General features: G+C 41.9%; 1 protein-coding gene across 1 annotated transcript in view; it reads right to left on the bottom strand.

Moving 5' to 3' along the window:
- Window positions 1-13,145: 13,145 nt before the first annotated feature.
- The window catches only part of LOC133377071 (retinoic acid receptor RXR-gamma-like), a 38,721-nt gene continuing 27,678 nt past the window's right edge, over window positions 13,146-24,188 (bottom strand). The window contains exons 4-5 of the mRNA XM_061610325.1: window positions 14,637-14,761; window positions 13,146-13,600 (exon numbers count right to left, since the gene is read on the bottom strand). Coding sequence (XP_061466309.1) covers window positions 13,453-13,600; window positions 14,637-14,761 — 273 coding nt within the window. The 3' untranslated portion in view covers window positions 13,146-13,452. The remainder of the gene's footprint in view (window positions 13,601-14,636; window positions 14,762-24,188) is intronic.

Raw genomic sequence — 24,188 nt, 5'->3', positions numbered from 1 at the left:
AGGTGTGTGGAGGAGGCCTTCAGGGACGTTATAGCTGTGTCTCACTCCAAGGATGACGGTCTCAGGGAAGGAGGGCATCCAGCTGAGGAAGAGGGAAACGAATCCTTCGGGGATGAGCAGGACCTCCAAGGTGGCTTTCTCTGAAATGCTACCGGTTCCACGCGCAGGACCAGCCAGACAGGCACAGCTTAGCAGTCTCAATGCGTGGATGAGACGATGGTGTCAGGTGGAAGGGTTTGGATTTGTTAGGCACTGGGGAACATTTTGGGACAAGCCGGGCCTGTACAAAAGGGACGGGCTCCACTTGAACCAGAATGGAACCAGACTGCTGGCACTTAAAATTAAAAAGGTGGCAGAGCAGCTTTTAAACTGACTGAGGGGGGAAACCCGACAGGAGTTGAGAAAGGTCCGGTTTGGAATAAACCTTCCCCCTGGGATAAAGACCAAAGAAATGATGAAATTTTAAAAGGGGTAGGCCTAGAAGTAGGCATTGTGAGAGCAGGGGCACAGGATATAAATTCAGAAGGGCAAAATTACCACAGGCCAAACCACAAGTGCCAAAGACACTTGAAGAGAGACACTGCTTACAAGTGCCTGTACGCCAATGCTAGGAGCCTCCGAACCAAGATGGGAGAACTGGAGTGCTTGGTCTTAGAGGACAGCATTGATATAGTGAGCATAACGGAGACTTGGTGGAATGGAGAAAACCAGTGGGATACGGTTATCCCTGGATATAAACTATATCGGAAGGACAGGGAAGGACGTATTGGTGGCGGAGTCGCTCTATACGTGAAAGAAGGCATTGAATCCAGCAAGCTGGAAACCCCAAAAGAGGCGGACTCCTCCACAGAATCGTTGTGGGTGGTGATACCATGCCCCAGGAGGGATTTAATTCTCGGAACGATCTATCGTCCCCCTGATCAAAATGCTCAGGGAGACCTTGAGATGAGATATGAAATTGAGGAAGCATCCAAACTAGGAAATGTGGTAGTAATGGGTGACTTCAACAACCCGGACATAGACTGGCCGCATATGTGTTCCAGTCATGACAAAGAAGCAAAATTTCTAGATATTCTAAATGACTATTCCCTAGACCAGTTGGTCATGGAACCGACCAGAGGGACGGCAACCCTGGACTTAATCCTCAGTGGGAACCGGGACCTGGTGCAAGATGTAAGTGTTGTTGAACCGATTGGGAGCAGTGACCATAGTGCTATTAAATTAAACATATATGTAAATGGCCAATTGCCAAGAAAATCCAACACGGTCACTTTTGACTTCAAGAGAGGAAACTTCACAAAAATGAGGGGATTGGTAAAAAGAAAGCTGAAAAACAAAGTCCAGAGGGTCACATCACTCGAAAATGCTTGGAAGTTGTTTAAAAACACTATATTAGAAGCTCAATTGGAGTGCATACCACAGATCAGAAAAGGTATCGCCAGGGCCAAGAAGATGCCAGCATGGTTAATGAGCAAAGTCAAGGAAGCTCTTAGAGGCAAAAAGTCTTCCTTCAGAAAATGGAAGTCTTGTCCGAATGAAGAAAATAAAAAAGGACACAAACTCTGGCAAAAGAACTGCAAGAAGACAATAAGGGATGCTAAAAAAGAATTTGAGGAGCACATTGCTAAGAGAATAAAAACCAACAACAAAAACTTCTATAAATACATTCAAAGCAGGAGACCATCTAGGGAGGCGATTGGACCCTTGGATGATAAGGGAGTCAAAGGTGTACTAAAGAACGATAAGGAGATTGCAGAGAAGCTGAATGAATTCTTTGCATCTGTCTTCACAGTGGAAGATATAGGGCAGATTCCTGAACCTGAACTAACATTTGCAGGAAGGGATTCCGAGGAACTGAGACAAATAGTGGTAACGAGAGAGGAAGTTCTAGGCTTAATGGACAATATAAAAACTGACAAATCACCAGGCCCGGATGTCATCCACCCGAGAGTTCTCAAAGAACTCAAAGGTGAAATTGCTGATCTGCTAACTAAAATATGTAACTTGTCCCTCGGGTCCTCCTCTATGCCTGAGGACTGGAAAGTGGCAAATGTAATCCCAATCTTCAAAAAGGGATCCAGAGGGGATCCCGGAAATTACAGGCCAGTTAGCTTAACTTCTGTCCCTGGGAAACTGGTAGAAAGTATTATTAAAGCTAGATTAACTAAGCACATAGAAGAACAAGCCTTGCTGAAGCAGAGCCAGCATGGCTTCTGCAAGGGAAAGTCCTGTCTCAGTAACCTATTAGAATTCTTTGAGAGTGTCAACAAGCATATAGATAGAGGTGATCCAGTGGACATAGTGTACTTAGACTTTCAAAAAGTGTTTGACAAGGTACCTCACCAAAGGCTTCTGAGGAAGCTTAGCAGTCATGGAATAAGAGGAGAGGTCCTCTTGTGGATAAGGGATTGGTTAAGAAGCAGAAAGCAGAGAGCAGGAATAAACGGACAGTTCTCCCAATGGAGGGCTGTAGAAAGTGGAGTCCCTCAAGGATCGGTATTGGGACCTGTACTTTTCAACTTGTTCATTAATGACCTAGAATTAGGAGTGAGCAGTGAAGTGGCCAAGTTTGCTGACGACACTAAATTGTTCAGGGTTGTTAAAACAAAAAGGGATTGCGAAGAGCTCCAAAAGGACCTCTCCAAACTGAATGAATGGGCGGAAAAATGGCAAATGCAATTCAATATAAACAAGTGTAAAATTATGCATATTGGAGAAAAAAAATCTGAATTTCACATATACGCTCATGGGGTCTGAACTGGCGGTGACCGACCAGGAGAGAGACCTCGGGGTTGTAGTGGACAGCACGATGAAAATGTCGACCCAGTGTGTGGCAGCTGTGAAAAAGGCAAATTCCATGCTAGCGATAATTAGGAAAGGTATTGAAAATAAAACAGCAGATATCATAATGCCATTGTATAAATCTACGGTGCGGCCGCATTTGGAATACTGTGTACAGTTGTGGTCGCCTCATCTCAAAAAGGATATTCTAGAGTTGGAAAAGGTTCAGAAGAGGGCAACCAGAATGATCAAGGGGATGGAGCGACTCTCTTACGAGGAAAGGTTGCAGCATTTGGGGCTTTTTAGTTTAGAGAAAAGGCGGGTCAGAGGAGACATGATAGAAGTGTATAAAATTATGCATGGCATTGAGAAAGTGGATAGAGAAAAGTTCTTCTCCCTCTCTCATAATACTAGAACTTGTGGACATTCAAAGAAGCTGAATGTTGGAAGATTCAGGACAGACAAAAGGAAGTACTTCTTTACTCAGCGCATAGTTAAACTATGGAATTTGCTCCCCACAAGATGCAGTAATGGCCACCAGCTTGGACGGCTTTAAAAGAAGATTAGACAAATTCATGGAGAACAGGGCTATCAATGGCTACTAGCCATGATGGCTGTGCTCTGCCACCCTAGTCAGAGGCAGCATGCTTCTGAAAACCAGTTGCCGGAAGCCTCAAGAGGGGAGAGTGTTCTTGCACTCGGGTCCTGCTTGCGGGCTTCCCCCAGGCACCTGGTTGGCCACTGTGAGAACAGGATGCTGGACTAGATGGGCCACTGGCCTGATCCAGCAGGCTCTTCTTATGTTCTTATGCTTCTTTCATGTGTTACTAATGTTTCTACAGAGAATCTAACCTAGAAAATTTTATTTCCCTCATTATTCATCCCAGAAATCTTTAATATTTTTATTAATGTCAAAGCCTTTTTATTGGTCAATGTCTTATGATGGTGAAGATAGCCTTTTTTGTTTCAAACTGGAGGTTATGGTCTATTTCTATTTTGGGTGTATTAACAGTTGGACCTGAAACTGCAGTTTAATGTAAAATCAGACTGATTACAATATGCTGCTACTTTAGCAATGACTCTAGTTGTTGGAAAAAAGAGGATGCATGTTTTCAGCCTGCTATATTTAAACCACTTTATTTAAGGCAAGATGGGCACAGTCAATTAAAAACATAGAGCACACCTAGCATTTTGCTAGAATATATTTCACCTCCCACTGTTTTATCTTGTGCAAATTGAGACACTCCTGAGGTCCACTGGAGACTATTCTGCAGAAGTCAGTGCCATTATTCCACAATTATGTTTGGAGTTTTTTTAGTATAAATTTTGCAAAGAGTTGCTGTACTTCACATATTCACAGAAATAGAACCAAAAGAAAATGATTTCCTATAGGAAACTTCACTAAAATTGCAAAAGAAATCAGACATATTCAAAGTGACCATCTGAACTATATCAACTGTCTTAATAATGTTGCTTCCTCCCTGCTAAAACAAGATCAGCACAGGACATATCTTCTTTCTATTATTTGGGCTGATTACAGGTGTTGCCACCACTCACCATATGCTCAGAGGCACATGTTACCCAATTTTTCCAAGCTACACAGGAAGTGGATTGGACTGTGAAAGACCAACCCAAATTGTGTTTGCATTTTGACAACTTTGTAGGGCAGTACAATATCTCAGAGAGGAGTTCAGGTCTCCTGCTCCCCTGGTGCATTCACTATAGCTGCCCAATTTCCCTGCTTTTTAAAGTTTGATAGAATAGCTGTGGGCTATAGGTACATTCTTAAACTGCAAGGTTTTTTGCCTATTAGTGAATTTCCCTGCTTTTTAATCCAGGAGGTAAGAAATGGGATCCTGTGCAAGTTTGCTGAGAATGGATTGATCATTTGCATGCTTATTGAGTTAAGTGGGATTTACACACACACACCAGGCAATCATGCTTAGGATAGGTGAAACTGACCACAGGGGATGGGGAAGGGAGGAGGGGGAGGAGTGGAAAGGCAGAGAGGAGGACTGGGATGGGAGCAGGCAGGAGGGGGAGGGGAGAAGAAGGACAGATGTGGTCATTTGCATGTTTATTGATTTCAGTGGGATTTACTCCCATGCAATCATGCTTAGGATAGGTAAAACTGACTGGGGGGAGGGGCGGAGGGCTGGAGTGGGCAGGGAAGGCGGAAGAAGGAAGAGGGGAGGAGAAAGGGAGAGAAAAGGGGAAGGAGGGAAAAGGCAGGTCTGATCATTTGTATGATTATTGAGTTGAATCGGATATACTCCTATGCAATCATGATAAGGATAGGTAAAACTGACCAGGCTGGGCCTGCCAACCAAGATGTCTTCTGTATCTTTCACAGTTGGGCAGGGGGAAGGGACAATACTACCTTGTGGTTTTTCCCATTACAGTGTTGCAAGAACACCGGCACTTGGCTGACTTTCTCTTCTCCTAAAGATACAGGATAAGTCTCAGGCCCTGAACCTGGCAACCCTACCTCCCACCCAAATTTAAAACAAAGCTGTCCCTGGCCACATCCACACCAAGCCTCTATTACACTTTGGACAGTCATTATTTATTTATCTATTTATTTAGTGTATTTATATACTGCCCCATAGCCGAAGCTCTCTGGGCGGTTTACAATAACTAAAAACATTAAAAACAAATATACAAATTTAAAAACACATCTTTTAAAAACAATTTAAAAGAATTTATTATGGCTTCTCTCAAAGCCACGGCTCAAAGCCAATCATGGCTTCTCTCAAAGAATCCTGGGAAGTGTAGTTAGTGAAGGGTGCTGAGAGTTGCTAGGAGACGCCCTGTTCCTCTCATAGACCTTCAATCAGAGTGGCTGACAACCATTCTCTCAGGGGAATAGGAGTCTCCTCTCAGCACCCTTCACAAACGACACTTCCCAGGATTCTTTGAGGGAAGCCACGACTGTCTCAAGTGAAATCAAGTCTGGTGTGGGTGTGGCCCTCTGATTAGCTAAGCCCAGCAGCTGTGAGGCTTTTAGAACACTGACAGTTGGTCCTTACTGAGCATGTCCTGCGTTATAATAGGCTTCCAGCCAAAATTTATTAAATTAATTAAAAATCAACCAGGGATTTTTTTAACTTTTAACCTGCAGCAGATGAAGGTCAGAGTATGGGGCAAGGTCAGTATTAGGATTACAGGTACTCTGTGAACATGGCTGATTTTTAATGAATTTCAACAGATTATGAGAACTCGCAGAAAAAAGTCCAAAAGGGCTCTGAGTTTTTTTCTCTCTTTTTAGACTTTGAACTCTCGATTCTCTCTGACTGTTTTGTGTATCACCATGAAAATTGATAGGGTTGTTAAGCAAGCATTTCTGAGTTCAGAACTATAAGTTTTGTAAGGTTTTGTTTTGAAATGAGCTTATGGGAAGCCTCAGAATGGCATGGGGGATATTTTCCATTTAACATTGCGGAATGTGAAAATCCCCGCTGACTATAGTATACAGCCACTCTTGTGGCTGTATAATAATTATGCCACTTGCATTTGTATGGCTTCCCACAAATAATTCTCGGGATTGTAGTCTGGTGAGGCTGAGAACAAAAGAACTTAGACCATTTAGTTCCCCACTTCCACCGCAGCCAAATGTTTTTTGAATTATTCTGAATGCACTGGGAATCTTGGACTGAAAACTCTTGTTTATACCCAGAGTTTTGCTATTTTGTACATGAGGATGCCCCCTTCCATGTTTTTCTTGCGCAACAGACTTTATGGCAGGGCAGGCACTCCGGGTATATGCATCTGATTTTCATGATAAATATGGAATGTCCTCCTATTTGGTGGATCTGTTCTCTCCACTTCCACTACAGTGGTATCCTTTTGGACCATCTGTCTGGGATGAAATTTATAGGTGCTATGTTGCAGTGGCTGCACTACTTCCTGGAGGGTAGTATTCAGAAGGTGGTGTTGGTAGATTTGTTCCACTGGCCTTTGGGATGCCTCATCTTGTCTCCTATGCTTTTAAAAATATATATATAATGTTTTTATTGATTTTCCAAATGAAATTTACAATATAATGTAACAGACATTTTTGTTGTTTCTTCTAAGAGAGTAATACACACATTGTAGTTAATTGAGAACATACATCTTTTACATAAATGTCATCTTCAATACTACTAATCACAAGCCCCTCAAACAACCCCCAACCAGGTGGTATTACGTAAGGAATAAGGGGCTGTGGGGGGGGTGAGGAAAAAGAAAAGAAAAAAAGGGGGGAACAGAAAGGGGGGGAAAGGGGATAAACAATGGTGGATGAAGCAGGTGAGCAAAAAAACATTTCTAAATTTAATGTTAGTTGCCCCAAATTTTAGCATAATAAGATGGTGGATTTTGATTGTGCTCTTTATTGTTAACATATTGGATAAAAGAAAACCATATTGAGGTAAATTTGTCAGTTTTAGAAATACCACGGGCAGCCCTTAGTTTGTATGTTAGTTTTTCCATAAAGGCAACGAACCAGATCTTGTGATACCAATATTGTATCGTTGCATCTTTTAGGTCTTTCCAATGTTTTGCTATTGTTAGATGGGCCACCATAAGTAGATGTCCAATTAATGGTTTGCCCCTCTCATTCACATCTACATTGGTGAGGAGATTAAGGAGTGCCACCTGCGGAGTCCTGGGCACGGGCCCAGGCACAATCAATTGGATTTCTTCAAATACCAGATTCTAAAATGACTGGGCCTGAGGGCAAGACCACCACATGTGAAAATACGTGCCCCGCTCCCCACAGCCCCTCCAACAAAGTCCAGACATTGCTGGGTTTATTCAGGACAGCCACACCGGAGTGACATACCAACTATGCACCAATTTTAGCATATGTTCATGTAGTTGGTTGGAGGCTGATTGTATTATAGGTTTTTGCCAGTAAGTACACCACACCCCTTCATCTATGAAAATATTACAGTCATTTTCCCATTGCATCTTGAGACTGGATAAGTAAGAGCCTTCAAGTGATAGTAGCATTGAGTATATTTGAGAAACAATGCCTCTCTCACCATTATTTGCAGCTACAATCAGTTGTTCAAAAGATTTTAATCAGCAACAAGCCTGTTCTTTGATTCATGTCCTTGAAAAAAAATCATGCATCTGACACCATTAGATCCAAGTAAAATTCATGTCACCCAGCGTATCTCTAAAAGATTATTAGTTGTTGTTAGAGAAAAAGTCTCGAATACGGAAGAGTCCCCTCAACTTCCATTCCTGCCAGGCTATATATCTATTTTTATTATAAAAATCGGGATGGAAGAAGAGAGGAGTCAAAGGGGAATTTAAAACAACCAAAGTTTTTTCATGCTTCTTCCAGCATTTAATCAATGTGGCAGTGAACGAATTTCCCATCATGCATTGCAATGTTGTTTTAGTAATTTTCTAAAAAATAATGTGTTCAAAGGTAGGCCATCCACCAATACATTCTCGCTTTCTAGTGCTGTCCAGGATCAGGAAAATAAGATGGTAGAGTTGACTGGCTTCATAATAAAATTTTAGGTTGGGCATTCCCCACCCTCCTGCCTTTTCCTGTCGGTATATTAATTTTTTCCTGATTATGGGCCTCTTTGATTTAAATATGAAGAACTCCCACTCTTTTTGCCATATTTTAAACTGTCTGTCTGAAATCCATACAGGAAGTGTGTGAAAGAGGGTGAGCATTCATTTTAAGCACTGCTATTCTTGCTGTTAAAGAGAGATTTAGTTTGCTCCATCTTTTCATGTTTGCCTTAATCAACATCCATATAGGTCTGAAATTTGCTTGAAATAGTTTGTTATTTATTTTATTTATTTATTTAATTTCATTTATAAACCGCCCATAGCCAATGGCTCCCTGTCTTAAAGTTCTTATGTATCTGTACTCCCAGATAACATACTTGTTTTGGACAGTGTTTTATACCTAAAATTTCTCCAAACATATTTTGATCTCTAGGGGGTAAATGAAAACATAATGCCTCTGATTTTTGGAAATTAACTGTCCATCCCGATACCTGAGCAAACTGATCAAATTATTTTTTAATGTGAGAGGTGGCTTTTACTGGATTGGTAATCAGCAATGCCATGTCATCAGTGTAAAAATTTAATAAATGAGTGTCGCCTCTTATGGAGATCCCAGAGATGGCATTGTTGCTCCTGAGACATTGTACCAGGGGTTCTATGGCTATTAAAAACAGGAGGGGAGAGAGGGGACACCCTTGTTTTGTACCCCTACAAATAGAAATTAAATTTGAATCAATTCCATTTACTTTGACAGATGCAAAGAAAGTATTATATATTTTGTCTTTGACTGATAACATTGTAGGGTCAAAATTCATTCTACGTGCAGTTTCCTTTAAAAAAGTCCAGTTTATGCAATCAAAAGCTTTAAAAATGTCAAGAGATAAAAAAGCAAGGGGTAATTTATTATCTTTACAATGTTTAATCAAATTTAAAATGCGTCTAATAGGATCAGCAATTTGTTTCATTGGAATTAAGCCTGATTGGTCAGGATGGATTAGTTTTGTGATAATTAAATGCATATGTTTGGTTAAAATAGCTGTAAAATTTTTATAATCAGAGTTCAATAATGAAATTGGTCTGTATGACTCCATGTATAGAGGATTTTTAAAAGGTTTTGGTAAAACCACTATCTTAGAATATCTCCAGGTTTCCGGAAAGGCATCACCAGCTAATATTCCATTAAATAAACGCACCAACCTTGGAGTGAGAAGCTCCTTATAATGTTTATAAAACTCATTAGTGTACCCATCCAGGCCTGGAGATTTATTGGTCTTTAAGTTGCTTATGATTTCATCAATTTCTTCAGACTGAATAGGGGCTATCAGTGCCGCTCTCTCCTCCCCTGTTAGAGCTGCCAATTGCACATTCGATAAATAGTCCTGGATTGCACTCATTGAGCTACTGCTATCCTTATATAGTTCGCTATAAAAATTAGTAAATTCTCTATCAATTGCCTCAGTTTCCCATATTAGCCCCCCATCTTTTTTTGTAGTTTGTGTACCACCCTTTTGTTTTGTTTTTTCTTGATCCAATTCGCCAATAATCTAGAGCCTTTATTTCCATATTCATAAAAATGTTGCTTTGCATATAGCAGACTGACCACTGTTTTGTTTACCTCTAGTAAATCCAATTCCTGTCTGCCATCTCCTTTGTTTTGCCCCCTCCCCCGATGGAACATGAGTTAAAAAGAAGAAAAAAGTCTTGGGGACACATGGGAAGGAATGAGGAAAGATGGGACGAGAAAGAACTATCATTCCCCCCTCCTTCCCCCCCTTGCATCCCCCTCCCTTTAATATTAGAAGCAACCAAGATTAATATAAGGTGACTTGAGTGCTATTTCTCAAACATCATTTTGGAGGTTTAAACACTGGATAATTTGTCAGAAGTATGTGAGTATTGATGCACAGTCTCTTCATCTTGCATTAGAAGGACTTGGTGTGAAAGATCGAGCTTCTGCATGGATATTAGCTGTTGATTCTCTAGGGGTGGGTTTGCGAAGGTGAAGATTTTTCTTGCTGCTTTCCCATTGCCTGTTATATCTCTGTTGTGTGTCATTTTCATCAGCTTCTAGGTCTTCCTTTTGTATCCCTTCAGGGTGTTCTATGTTGCATGTTGCCAGGAGGGATAGAGCCTCCTTCATGGTGCTCGCTGTCAGCAGCCCTCCATTCTTAGGGACAATCAGTCGAAATGGGAATCCCCAGCGGTACCTGATTCCCGCCTTCAGCAAGAGGGTGATGACCGGTTTAAAATTTCTTTGCTTTTGCAGCGTATCAGGGCATCAATCTTGTAATGCTATAACAGGCTTGCCAACAAACAGCAAATCTTTAATCTTTCTCAGGACTCGTATTAAATCTTCTTTATTTGTGAACCTTGTGAAGCAATAATATCCTGTGCGGGTGCTTTATCATTGGTTTTGCAGCTAGTGTCCGGTAAGCTTGTTCGAAATCATTTACTGATATTTCTAGGCCCGGGAGTACAGAATTTAACCATGCTGCCAAAAAGGTGGCCATTGACGCAGAGTGTTCTTCAGCCCCTTCTTTAATCCCACAAAAACGAATATACGATCTATGTACCCGATTCTCGATGTCCTTCAGCTTATTTTTTTATAATTTTATGCTCATGTCGGAGTAGCAATCGTTCCTCTGAATTGGTTAGGCTCAGATCCAGTGCTTCTGATGATGATTGTGCTATATCATCCAAACGTGCAGCGAGGTCCATCAATTTAACCTCCAAGTGCTGAAAAGAGGCATCCCAGGTACTTGCTATGTCCAGCTTAAAAGACTGAAATTGCTTAGTTAGCTCTTCCTTCCATGAAGCAGCCGCGACATTCACAGGTGCTGTTTTAGAGCTTTTCTGAGATCCGGAAGCCATCTTGTCTAGTAGTCGTCTCTTTGGGCCTTCTGTGTCTTGCAATTTAAACTAGTCCTCCAAAATGCCTTCTTTTCCTTTAAATATGCTGGGGAGCATTCCCCCCTCAAGATAGCTTTTATTTATGAGTAAGACTATGTCCCAATTTAATATTAGGGAGGCTTTTCCATCCAGAGAGAACAGAGCAGTGAAGTTATGCAGCCATTTCGTAACTCTGCTGGCCACGTCCCCTGTCTCCTATGCTTTTTGACATTTATCAAAGCTATCCAGAGATCTGGGCTGAGGTGTCATCAGAGAACATGCAGCATTACTTTTCTTTTCCATCTTCTAATCCCAAGAAGGTGATGAAAGCCCTGAACAGGTGTCTGTGGGTAGTCCTGGGACTGGGTGGATAAATTGAAATTTAATTTAATTTAAATAAAACAAAAGTGTTGTGGGTCAGGAAATCTGCAGATCTGGATGATGGTTTACTTGGATGGGGGTTGGTCTCTTGCTTTACAAGCTCAGTACATAATCTGGAAGTGCCTCCAAGTTTCATCCCAGAGAGATGGTCCAAAAGGACATCACTGTAGTTGAAGTGGCGAGAACAAGTCTATCAAATAGAAAACATTCCACATTTATCATGTGTTTATGGCCAGGAGTGCTTTTTACCAGCTTTGGCAGGTTTGCCAACTGCAGCCTTATCTGGAGAAGTCAGATCTCACTTCAGTGATACATGCATTGGTCACTTCCAGGCTGGATTACTACCATATGCTCTATGTGGGGCTGCTGTTAAAAATAGTGCAGAAGCTTCAAGGATGAAGGATGTAGCAGTACCTATACTTATAGGAGTCAGACATTTTGATACCTATTCTGCATCAGGTATGTTGGCCACCTATTGGCTTCTTAGCTCAATTTCAAGTGCTGGTATAGACCTTTAAGGCCCTACAACAGTTTTGGACCAGGCTTTCTTAAGGACTGCCTACATTGAGCTTTAAGACTGGCATCCAAGGCCTAGCGCCATGGTTCACAAGTGAATGGCAAGTACCATTTTTGTTTTGGTGTTGATTTTGCTGCTATTTTAAATCTTGAAATTTTAATGTTGCATATTATTGATTTACTTTAACCTACCTTGGAAGAGTAACACCCTAAAAACTGGACTAGAAATCGGATGATGATGCAAATAATGACCAAGCGGAATTTGTCACCTACTAGCAATGTCACTACCAAATAGTGAAACAAAAAGGGTAAAAGCTTGTGAATCGTATCTCACCACACTGCCACACCAAAGCAAATGTAGCTAGTTTATGCAAAATAATTGCTTTTGGCACATTTGCCTCCATAGTTCAAGCACAGAATTTAAAATTTCTTGTAAATTTTGATATGCTAAGGGCTATTGTCCTTGCTTGTTTCATTTCGCTTGCCCACCCCCTCATCCAAACCACCACTCCTCCACTTAGGGCTCACCAAAAGCCTTTTAAGGTACTCTTCCAGCTTCTCCTCTCCCTCATGCCAAAAGTGCAAAGGAAAGCCAATCCCATCTATCTCTCACTCACTCTACCACTGCCCCTAGACCTTGCCAAATTTCCCCTCTCCTTGGATCTGACCAAGCCGCCGCTCCCTCTTCCGCAGGTCACGAAGCCATCTTTTCCCCACCTTCTGCAGGTTGCCAAGCCCTCTTCGCTCCCCTCCCCTCCCCTTCCCTCCCCTTCCACAAGTCTCCAAGGCACCTTCTCCCCCTCCCCCCACTTTCACAAGTCTCCCCTCCAGATGTTATCCCACAAGGAGGAAGGACACAAAGCCTACTGACTGGGATCATTGGGACATCCTAGATAAAAATTAATTGTACACATTCTAGGTGGAATAAGGTCCCAGGAGGGGACAGCAGTCTGACAGCAGCCAGCATAGATGAACTACTTCCCCCTCCTACTCAGGTAAGAAAGAAGCCCAATCAGTAACAGTGACTTCCACACCAATTGTTTATATATTATTTTATTTCTGATTTTTATTGGAAGTGAAAAAATATTTTAAACTTGATGATTTGTAAAGGTGGCACAGTTTGTTACCAACAAGCTACAGGATGCCCGGCCCCGCTTTGCTGCCAGTTAGGGGTAAAAGAAACACATTCACTTCTGTACAAAATCCCATCTTCTGAAAGCTAATAAAGACACTTTCATCCCCCACACTGAAGAAGAATGGGAATGGGCACTCCAGGGTCATTCCAACCTAAGTGGAAACCATCAGTAGCATTCATCCATTCTCTCTATCTCATCTCTCCTTTCTACACCTCTTCAACCCATCATCTGAGGGTCAAGTAATCTGCAGTGGAGTCTCCAGCATTTCCATGAGAAAGGTATCAATGGGGGTGTCACCAATCAACTTGAAGAAGAAGAGGTGCTCCAGGCATTTCAGACCAATAGATCGCAGTGCAGGCAGCCTCAGGAGGAGTTTAGCAAACCTGAAGGAACCAGAGATGCAGAAATCCTGCAGTTAATAGTAACTGGGAACAGCAAGGTATGTGTCTTGGAGAGACAAATAAAGGCACTCCACCTCATTAGCTGGATCTGAAGCATGGCAGCATGCAAGTCTCTGCCAGCATGGCCTCACGCACCCGGCCCTATTTCAACTGAAGTAAAATGTGTTGTTTGTAACTTTGGACACCACTGGTTTCGTTACCCTCCCTGTCTCCCCACCCGTCCCCATGGTGCTAACAGCAATAGCCATCAAAGTTCATGGAAAGATACATACATGCTTAAAACTGTGGACTGAAATAGTTGTTTCAACATTTTAGGCTTCCCTTGAATTCTTATCACAGTATAATGTATGCTAATTATGTTGTTTTTGTTTGTTTGTTTGTTACATTTATATCCCACCTTTCTTCCAAGAAGCTCAAAGTGGTATGCATGGTTCTCTTCCTCCCCATTTTATCCTCACAACAACCTAGTGAGGTAGGTTAGGTACAGCATAAGGTCAGAGACCCCAGCCCTTGGGTGAAGGTCTTTGGACCACAAATTACTAGTTAGCCACTAAGAACAGCTGAAATCTGTGGGATGTGATCGAAATCAGGGTGAGGATAGAAAGCACTGCCATGTAGTAAATTGATTTGGCTATATGATGACATTATGAAGTCAAATCAGAATGAAGGCAATGATTCCTGATTGCACTTGGAACAGGAGAACATTTTCTCCCCATTTTGCAGCCAGACCCCCCTCCCCCCAAAAAACTACTGCCAAAAAAACTACTGGGAAGACTTACATCATGGGGGCAAAGGTTTCCACAAAATACCCCCTTCAATTTTGACATGTCCCTGTTTATTTTTTAAATGTAAGTTAAACATACAACTCCATCAACCATAGTCTGAAAAGGTCCAGACCAGCAAAAACTATTTACATGAGCTCTCATGTGTTTTAATGTTTTGAGGTCTTGGTACAAACTCGCCTTGAGTATTTGAAGGAATTAGAGCAGGTTTGGGGGGGGCAAGATCCATACCTGCTCAGAGGAGGATAACTTGGTCTTCCAGTGTTAGGTCTGAGAAGTGTGGGATCTGCTTGGCCCATTCCACCAACGTGAAGAGCTGCTTGTCAGCCACATGGCATATATTGGTGACAGGATCATTGGTCTAAGGGAGAAACAGAATGGAAATATCATAAACAGACTCAGTAACTGTTGCCTTGATCTGGTAGACTTGGTTGCCAAAAGCACCCGGAATCGTGATAAAAATGCTTGGAGTTCTATAGCAATTATTTCCAAATGTTCTACTTTCAAGAGATAATTTTTGCAGCAACATATATCTAAGGAATAAATGGAAGTCCACCATAATTCTCTTGCACATTGCAAAGGGTTCTGAGACATGTTCTCCAGGCAGTACCAAGACCACATTGCAAGGCCTGAAAACTGTTGTTTCATACATTGAGCATATAGTTTTCAGTCTTTTTCTCTCTTATGTGCAGAAGCCAAACAAGTTTAAATTTTCTAGGGCTGTTGAAGAGGGCAGGGTCTTGGAAAATCTTCCCAATATGAAGCTTTAATCCAATACTAACTATTTTGGGAGTAAAGCTGCAATGCTAATCCCACATACTTGCAGTAAATCCCATTGAATTCAATAGGACTTACTTTCCAGTACACATGGTTAGGATTAGTTTTGGTTTTGAGTAGACATGCTTAGGATTGTGCTGTAAATTAATGGGACTTTTGAGTGAACATCGCAAAGAATTGTCTTTGTGTTGTAAATCTGTCTCTTCCCCTCCAATCCTATTTTTTAAAGCAATTAGGCAGGGTTTACATAGGTATCACTGCTTTTATTATGTAAGAAACAAACACTGGTTTTATTTTTAAAAACGTTCTGCAATCACCAACTAGTTTTTACAATAAACTATTATATGGAGTGTATGTATTTTTACATCTCCAGTGTGTGTGTGTGTGTGTATGAAGTCTTCCCAACAAGCCTGTGAGGTAGGGTTGGTGATTGGAAACCAAGGCAGCTCACAATAAGAAATAAATCCCTTTAAAATCCCTTTAAACCTGGAAAGTGTAATTTCCTCCTCACAGTTATAGTTCCCACCACTCTTAACAAACTACAGTTCCCATGATTCTGTGGTGTGATTCATGTGTTTCAAATGTGCTTTAAATGAATGTGCTTTAAATGAATGGTGTGTATCTGCCCTAGGTATGATGTGCATTCATTAATGAACTGAAAAGATTTTAAAAGATACTTTTTTTAAACAGGGCAAGGGCTGTAGCTCACTGGTAGGGCATATGCTTTGCATACAAGGGTCCAAAATTCAATTTCTGGAAAAGACTATTGCCTGGAATCATGGAGAGCCAATGCTAGCCCATGTCATCAGAACTGAGGTACTGATAGTATCAAATGGCCTCATTCCTTTGTTCTAAATGTGGAAAGAGACCCAAGGGTCACAGCTACTTCAACATTTATTTATTTTATTTACAACATTTATATACCACTTTACTGTAAAATCTCAAAGCAGTTTACAGAAGGTATTAAAACAATAATATTATTGGCAAAACAATTAGACAGATATTTAAAAGCATTCAAAATAATAAAACCACCAATGAGTTAAAAACAGATAAAAAAATACAATAGCTTTTACATGCCTGGGTAGACTTGCCTAAACAAAAATGTTTTTAGCAGATGCTGAAAAGAGTACAATGACGGTGTCTACCTAATGTCAACAGGCAGGGAGTTCCAAAGTGTACGTGCTGCCACACTAAAGGACTGATTTCTTACAAGACCAGAACAAGTTCTGTGTGGCATCCGTAACATGGAAACCACACCTTGAATTTGGGTTGGTAGGAAATTTGGCAACCAGTGTTGATTTCAGAGCAGAGGTATGATGTGCTGACACTCATTTTTGTACTCATGTCAGCAATTGCGCCACAGCATTCTGCACTAACTTCAGCCCCTGGGTCAGATTGTGCTGCATGGGGATTTCTGTGGCCTTGACTGACTGGCTGCCAGGATTTTTTTAGTTTTGGTTTTTGGTTAGGAATCTCGACTGGTGAGATGCTGAATGTTTTGCCTTACTCATCGGAATCTTGTTGTGGTTGGTATGGTATTGCATTAGGAAATCATCACTGTCTTTTCTTTTTCTATTTGCATTTCATTGACCTTTAACCTCACTCCCTTACATCCATAGAAGGAACAACACTGGTTCCATGTATTCAGCTCAACCCCTTAAAGTAAACCCACTGATGCTGCACCTTGTTGTTTGCATGATGGTTTGTTACTTGCCCAATTATTACTCACTGGAATTGGGTTGGCTGTCGAAATGAGTTTATAACAGCCCACAGAGTAGTCCGGAAACGGTAGAGAATCTTCTTACTCTTACTGATTTCTCAAACCTCTTTCTGAAGTGAAGGGTCAAATCTTAATTTAATTTAATTAATTTATATAGTTTATATAGTCAGTGTGCTGGTTTGTTTCTCATTCTGCCAAATTGGCAGGCAGTTCATTTACTTCCTGCTGTCTTCTGCTTTTACTATTTTTGGTTTTTTTGTAGCAGAACATAATTATATTTGTAATGTTATTGTGAATGAGAATCTCTCTCTGCTGCTGAAAGGAAAGGAGGTGAGGCAAGTGTGTGTGTGTGTGTGTGTGTGTGTGAGAGAGAGAGAGAGAGAGAGAGAGAGAGAGAGAGAGATTACAAATAAGGTGTGAGGGGAACGAACAAGAATCTTTATCCTGGAAAGGTTACAAGGGGTGCTTGTTTGTGTGAGAATGAAAGAAGCCAAGTCAATCCCTATCATACACACCATATATTTAAAGCATATTTGAAGCACAGCCCTCCCCCCAAGAATCCTGGGAACTGTAGTTTGTTAAAGATGCTGGAAACTGTGGCCCTGAAGGGTAAACTACAGTTCCCAGGATTCTGGGGTGGTGGTGGTATGCTTTAAATGTATGGAGTGTACACAGCTTATGCCATTTCTTTTAGATTGTAAATCTGAGGGTAGGGACTGTCTTATAATGGGTTTTTAAAAAGCTATTCTGGGAGTCTTTTTTTTTTACTGAAAGTTGGGGTAAAAATAGTTTAAATAAATAAATAAAATCTTTGCCAAAGAATATAATTAATTCCCAGCCTAAGTTCTAAACATGACTATTTAACTTTAGATTGTGTATCTACAGTGATTAAGTGAATACAGCAAAAGAACCCATGTCTTAAGTGTTTTATTTACCCAAAAAATCCCCAACTCTGGCTACTATTTGCTTCCTGCTGGAAGTGGGGCAAGAGCAACTCCTGCTTAGGTTCTTTTGTTTGTATTCCAGAAGGAGATAGAGTTAGAGTCCTCCAGCTGGCTAGGCTTGCCTACCTTTACCTGTGCTGTTCTCTGCCTAACTTCCTTCTTTTGTAAACTGATATGCTCAGGGAAGCTGACCTGCCCCTCCTTCCTTTGTCTTCTTCTTTGACCATCTGAGTAGAGAGGAGACATCTTTGTCTTTGTTCTCTTTCCTGAGCCATGAGGGCAATACCCAAATCTGGGCATTGTACCTCCAACTTAGTTAGTAAGAACTAGGTGTACCTTTCCTATCTACTATGTATTTCTATAAATAAAGTAGCTTTTCTTATTTTACTAAGTCTTAAGTCTCAGTGATCAAAATGCAGGGTAAAAGCCTGCTACTTAGGTAAATACACACACTGGCACACATACAGCTCAGACACTGAGTATATTTCCATATCAAAGGGTTATGACTGCCAGTAAGCTAAGCTGAATTGCGAGTTGTGCCTGAAAGCTAAAAATGCTAAGTACTGTGCATGATTTACAAAGAGATCAAAAGGAGACTAGAGCAGTGGCGTCACTAGGGTTGGTGTCACCCGGTGCAGCCGGCAGCGCCTTCTCTCTCAGACTCTGAGCAATTGCGCGTGTGACAGAGCGTGCATGCAGCCGAACAACAGGGCCCGGGAACACGCTGCCGCCTCATTGTCTGCCGCCACTTCCACCTTCTAACAGAGGAAGGCAGCTGGCATGCCACACAAAGACTCTCATTGGTGCCTAGGCGGTGCCGGAGGGGGTGGCTCTGGGTGTCACCCCCATCTGGTGGTGTCACCCGGTGCGGCCCGCACTTGCTGCACCACCCTAGTGACGCCTCTGGACTAGAGGGGTATTCACATGTTACTCTGTACCCAGGTAGAAGCCCCCTGTACCTGGGTACAGCTGCTCTTGAGAAAGAGTCTACACATGGTGATTTCAAAAATCACCACGTGTACAGGTACCCTGAAAAAAGATGTCTTCTGCTCACATGGTGATTCTCCCTGCATGCTGTCCACATTAGGGATGCCAGGTCTCCGGCAAACGGCCAGAGTCTCCGGCCCCGCCCTTGCCTTTCTCACCTCTGGCCAGAATTGCCTCCATGTTGTGTAATCTCCGATTTTCAGCTGAAGTCTCCAGTTTTGGGGGGCCCCTCTGGCTATCCGGCTACCACCTCTCAATCTCCGGACTCTCAGCTTCAATTTTTTAAAAAAATTAAGTTTCTAGGTGGTCTAGTTCCTGAGATATGCACCAAAACATCAACTGCCCCCCGCCCGACTTTTTTCTTACAGATCCTTGCTCTAGCTACAACTCCCATCAGCCCAATCCAGTGGCAATGCTGGCTGGGGCTGATGGGAGTTGTAGTTTAAAAAAGTAACTTTTGAAAGCTCTGGCTGTAACCCCGCCCTTTCAGGATTGTAGCCAATGAAGCCAGGGTTGTGACTTGTTGATCCAGGCATGCCTAGGCTCAACGTCAGAAAATGGTGGCTTTAAGATTTTTGCAGTTTGCTTAAGTAATATGGCTTAACGTTTTTTCCCCTCTTCTGTCCAAAAGTCAGACCCTGGGCTATGAAATATGAAAGTATTTAATCCAATATCTGCTTTTCTGGGAGTAAAGCATGTACCTGGAGTAAACCCCATTGAACTCCATTAGGACTTACTTTTGAGTAGACATGGTTAGGATTGTGCTGTAAATTAATGGGTCTGTTGAGTAAACATAGCGCAGACCTGTGTTTGTGTTGTAAATCTTTCTCTCTCCCTCCAACCCTATTTTTAAAGAAATTAGGCAGGGTTTATCACAGTTTTTATTATGTAGGAAACTAATACTGATTTTTTTAAAAAATGAATTAAGTTTATTTTTATTTATTTATTATTTGATTTATATCCCGCCCTTCCTCCCACTAGGAGCTCAGGGCGGCAAACAAAAGCACTAAAAACACTTTAAAAATCATAAAAACAGACTTTAAAATATATTAAAACAAAACATCTTTAAAAACATTTTTAAAAGCTTTAAAAACATTTTTTTTTAAAGAAAAGGTTTAAAAACATATTAAAAAGCAATTCCAACACAGATGCAGACTGGGACACAGACGCATCACATGGTTTTATGGTAACAGAAACCTGCCTTTTAGGGTTGTGAGATTTTGTTTGTTTATTTATTTATTATTTGATTTATATCCTGCCCTTCCAGCAGTAGCCCAGGGTGGCAAATACTCTATGGTTTGGATGGTTAGACTTCAAGGTTAGACTAGATCAGGATCTAATACTCTAGATCAGGATGGTTAGACTTCAGATTTTTGGTATTGATTTTTTTATTATTATTATTACAAAAACCCAAGATCCACCAACCAGAGCAAGCCACAAAATATATGCACTTAAGAGTTAAATAATTCTTAGCCCAGGAATTTGTTTGGAGTTCCAAAATTGAACTGAGCTCACAGTATTTCCACACAAAAATCCACTCAGATTACCCCCCACTTTCTTCATTTCAGCAGTATAATGGTGAGGTGGTCATTTTCTTGTTTTCATTGTGAAAGTCTGAAATCCTCACTGATCTTCTGTGAGTCATCCTGAGATACACCAATACATTTTGATCTACTTTCTGCCCACCCTGCATTTAAAGTGCTATCCAAAAGCTAAATATTATGACATAGATCAGTGGTTCCCAACTTGGGGTGTGTGAAGTAATCCGGAAGGGGCTGCAAACAGTAAAGAAATTATTATTTTTAAAAAGTCTTCACTCCCTGGACACTGTCTGCTCCCCACTGCCGCTGCAGATGACACCTCCTCCTTGCTCCAAATGAGAAGGGAGGACTTTTGCTCAAGTGCTAGAGCATCTTTCAGGCGCACCAAAGGCAGGCATCTGCCTCTAAAATACATGGCAGACACCAAAGGAGGCTGAGGGTGGAGCTACCAGAAAGAAGAGGGAATTACTACCACTGACTGCCGTCTCCTCACACTACCACTACTGATGATGTCCAAGATGGCTACATAACAAGATGCTTTCCTGAAGCTCTTCACCATAATAGTAAGAAACAACTGTACTGTATACATTATTTTGCTCTAGTTCGGTGCTAGACTAGTTTTCACCTGCCCAGCAATGCACCTAAGAATTTAAGAAGTTATTTAAGCTCATATGCCCCAGAACAGAGCCCTTCCTGACAAGCAAACATCGTTAACTCCAGCGTAGCTTTTCGGCTATCTCTTTCTAACAACTCTTCATTACCTTGAACATGAGAGGGCCTGTTGGCAAGCTTGTATCCAGGTGGCAAGAGAATTAGAAACTACTCCTATATCTATACACTGAACTTGCATGGAACTTTAACTATGTTAATGACAAAGGCTGCAGGAAGCCGAACGTAATTTGATGCACTGGACCAGCAGGCTTAAAGAGGCAGAACTGAATCTCACCTAATTAACCCCTGAGCGGCCAATTTGAAGTACTTTAGAAACTTAACAGCAAATGAGATGGTGCTTACCAGGGAGGGATACAAACAACTTGGACTGATCCCTATAAAGGAGGATACCTCAGTAGTGGGCAGAAGACATAACCAGCGTAAGATCACAGACTTCTACCGTGCAAACCTGAATGCCCGATCTGATCCAAACCCCCTGGATGTGAGGTTGCCAGAAGAAAATGGAACCTGTTTAGATTGGTCCTTGGGACCATACTGCCCAATGGAACCTCCGATTGGGGTTTCTACGAGGGCGGGTGTATGTGCTCTGGCAGAAGAATTAGAGCACGCCAATTTTACAACTATAGACTCTGATCAGATTTGTTATCCTGCTCAGCTGCAGATATGCGGGAATTCTGTGAATACTTCTTTGCCCTATCCTGCAGAGAATGAGAAAGTAAATAATATAGCCAATTGCTCTTCTGTTTCATCACAACCTCCTCTGCCTCCACCCAACCATTCCTTAAAGTATATGGGAGTTCTTTGTGATGAAGTCTCTGAGTCGGATACGGTGGCTAAACTTCTGAACGCGCAACTTGAGCTAATTAAAAATCTATTTACAAACTGGACGGAAGACTTGTCACAAATCAAGAACCTCCTTACAAAATGTATGGACCAACTGTCACTTCTTATGGCCACCATCCAGTTGAATTCGGGTAGACCTGCTCAGCTTCCCTCCACTGATATGTCTAATTTCGACTCGGTGCCCAAGCCTCGGGTGGTTAGGGACTTTGGTCCCCAGCAAGAATTTAACCCTATCATAGAGCTCTTGATAGGTGAAACACAACAGCTGGAAGTAAGGTGCTCTAGCACAGCGAGTTCGCATTGTCTACACACTGAGTGTGATAAAAAAGTTGTAGCATCTTTAAAAAAGGGCCCTAAATGGAAGTCCACCAAGATTCAAACAAAGTCCCAAACAAACTTAAAAAAGAAAACAAAAAATATTAAAGCTACTGGCCGCACCAGGAAGGGTTCTAAAATGAACTTCAATAAACTCTTTAAGGTGCTGGACATGAAAGAGAATGAACAAGTAGCATTGGACACTTTACAACAAGTAATTAAAAATAATAATACATCTCCATCCAAGAAGACAGAACAAAGACAGATCCTTATGATGCGAAGCCCTGAAGCCATGCGCCCGGATGATGCAGTAACAGCCCCTCAGGAACACCAGATAAATTCCAAATTGCCGATCAGGGGTGCTGTCCCCTTGATTGGAGTTGAGGCCTTTAAGAGCCCAGGGAACTTCAGGCTAGCTTCCGTGGACAAAAAGATGTGGTGTCTCCGGTTAGAAGACAGGAGCTTAGTACTTACCAATTACCCTAAACAGACCGGTTGGCTGACCCAGAGGGATCGTAAAATTCATCTGCTGAAGTTATTACCAGCCGCTATCCAGCCCACGCTGGATTTTGATTCAATCGAGAAGATTGAATATTTCTTTTACAATACAATAACGGCTCGAGCATTGGTGTCCTTTACCTCTGCCTCAGCTGCGAACCTAGTTTACTCCCACAAGGAGGGACTTCACTACAGAGGCATTGTGGTGAAAAGATACTTTACAGACTATTCTCCCCCTCTCCCCTTGATCACACAAGGCTTGGGGAAACATCTCATACCCCCAATCAGGGAGAAGAAGAAAGTCCCAACTGAAACGTCTGTCAATCGCTCTAACTTTCCAGCAAACCCAACAGCTGGAAGTTTGGAGTCAGCTAACCCAGAGATAACATCTATAGCAGGCAGTGCTGTCCAGGTGAACGCCGCCCAGAACGGGCAGGCTCCGGCTACCAGGGATTATTGTCCTGAAGAAGTCCTACTTATAAACAGCTTTGGATTGTTACCAGATCAGGACAATATGAGATTTTGTTCTGCTTGGCGTCGTTGAAAGACACCCTTATGAATCTATATAATCGCAATCGTGAGACCAAACAGAATGCCTCTGGCCGGTCTGTGTCCAATCCCAGGATTATTTCGAGTACCACTCCAGCTGAGAATGTATTGGTGTACAAAACATGGTCTCCAAGAGTAAACCAACATAGCGGTATGGCCAGGAAGAACTATTCTCCCCCTAAACATCACCCAACCTCTCTGTTGGGTCAGCGAGCGCTAAGCCCAGAGATAAAAGTAATACAACCGCTAGAAGGAACAAAGCTACCGATGCCTCCTCAATCGCCTTTATTTATGAGAAAGGAGGACACACAACATCCCACAACCTATTACCATTATGCAAATGCCGAACCGAAATCTTTTGATTGGCTGGCCGTACAGTGTTTGGAGCCCCATGAATACAGTCCTCCAATCCACAAGGATAACGACTTGGCATTTCCGGATCAACTCCTGTCTACTTGCGCTCCCTCTGCAAATTGTTGTGTTCTGAGGGCCCCACTTGATGCATTTGATATTATCGAAGAGGCAGATTGACTATCCTTGCCAACCGATCCATGCTCTGTGAAAAATCCACACAGACCTGATCAAACTTCTGTTCTGACTTGGAATGTTGCTGGCCGGACAAATAAGGCCCGGGACCCTGAAGTTCAGGGATTCATACAGGGACATGATATTATACTCCTCCAAGAAACTTGGCTCAGAGACGATCTATTCCTAAATAACTTTGTGGTACATTCGCTTGCAGCGGCCCCTAGCACCAAGGGTGGCCGCCCAAAAGGGGAGCTATCTACTTTAGTCACAACTAAACTTGATATCTATATTAAGAAAATTGGGGTTTTGGACAATTTAGCGCTGGCTCTGTTACTCAAATTTGTCCCCCTGAGACAATCTAAAGACCAAAAGTGTAACTTTGGTGGGCTATGTTTAATCCAATTGTCTAACTCC

This window comes from Rhineura floridana, chromosome 1 (genome assembly GCF_030035675.1).
Source record: "Rhineura floridana isolate rRhiFlo1 chromosome 1, rRhiFlo1.hap2, whole genome shotgun sequence".
In the NCBI taxonomy this organism is placed as follows: Eukaryota; Metazoa; Chordata; class Lepidosauria; order Squamata; family Rhineuridae; genus Rhineura; species Rhineura floridana.
The sequence above is the reverse complement of the archived record's forward strand: the minus strand, read 5'-3'. Positions and strand labels throughout refer to the sequence as shown.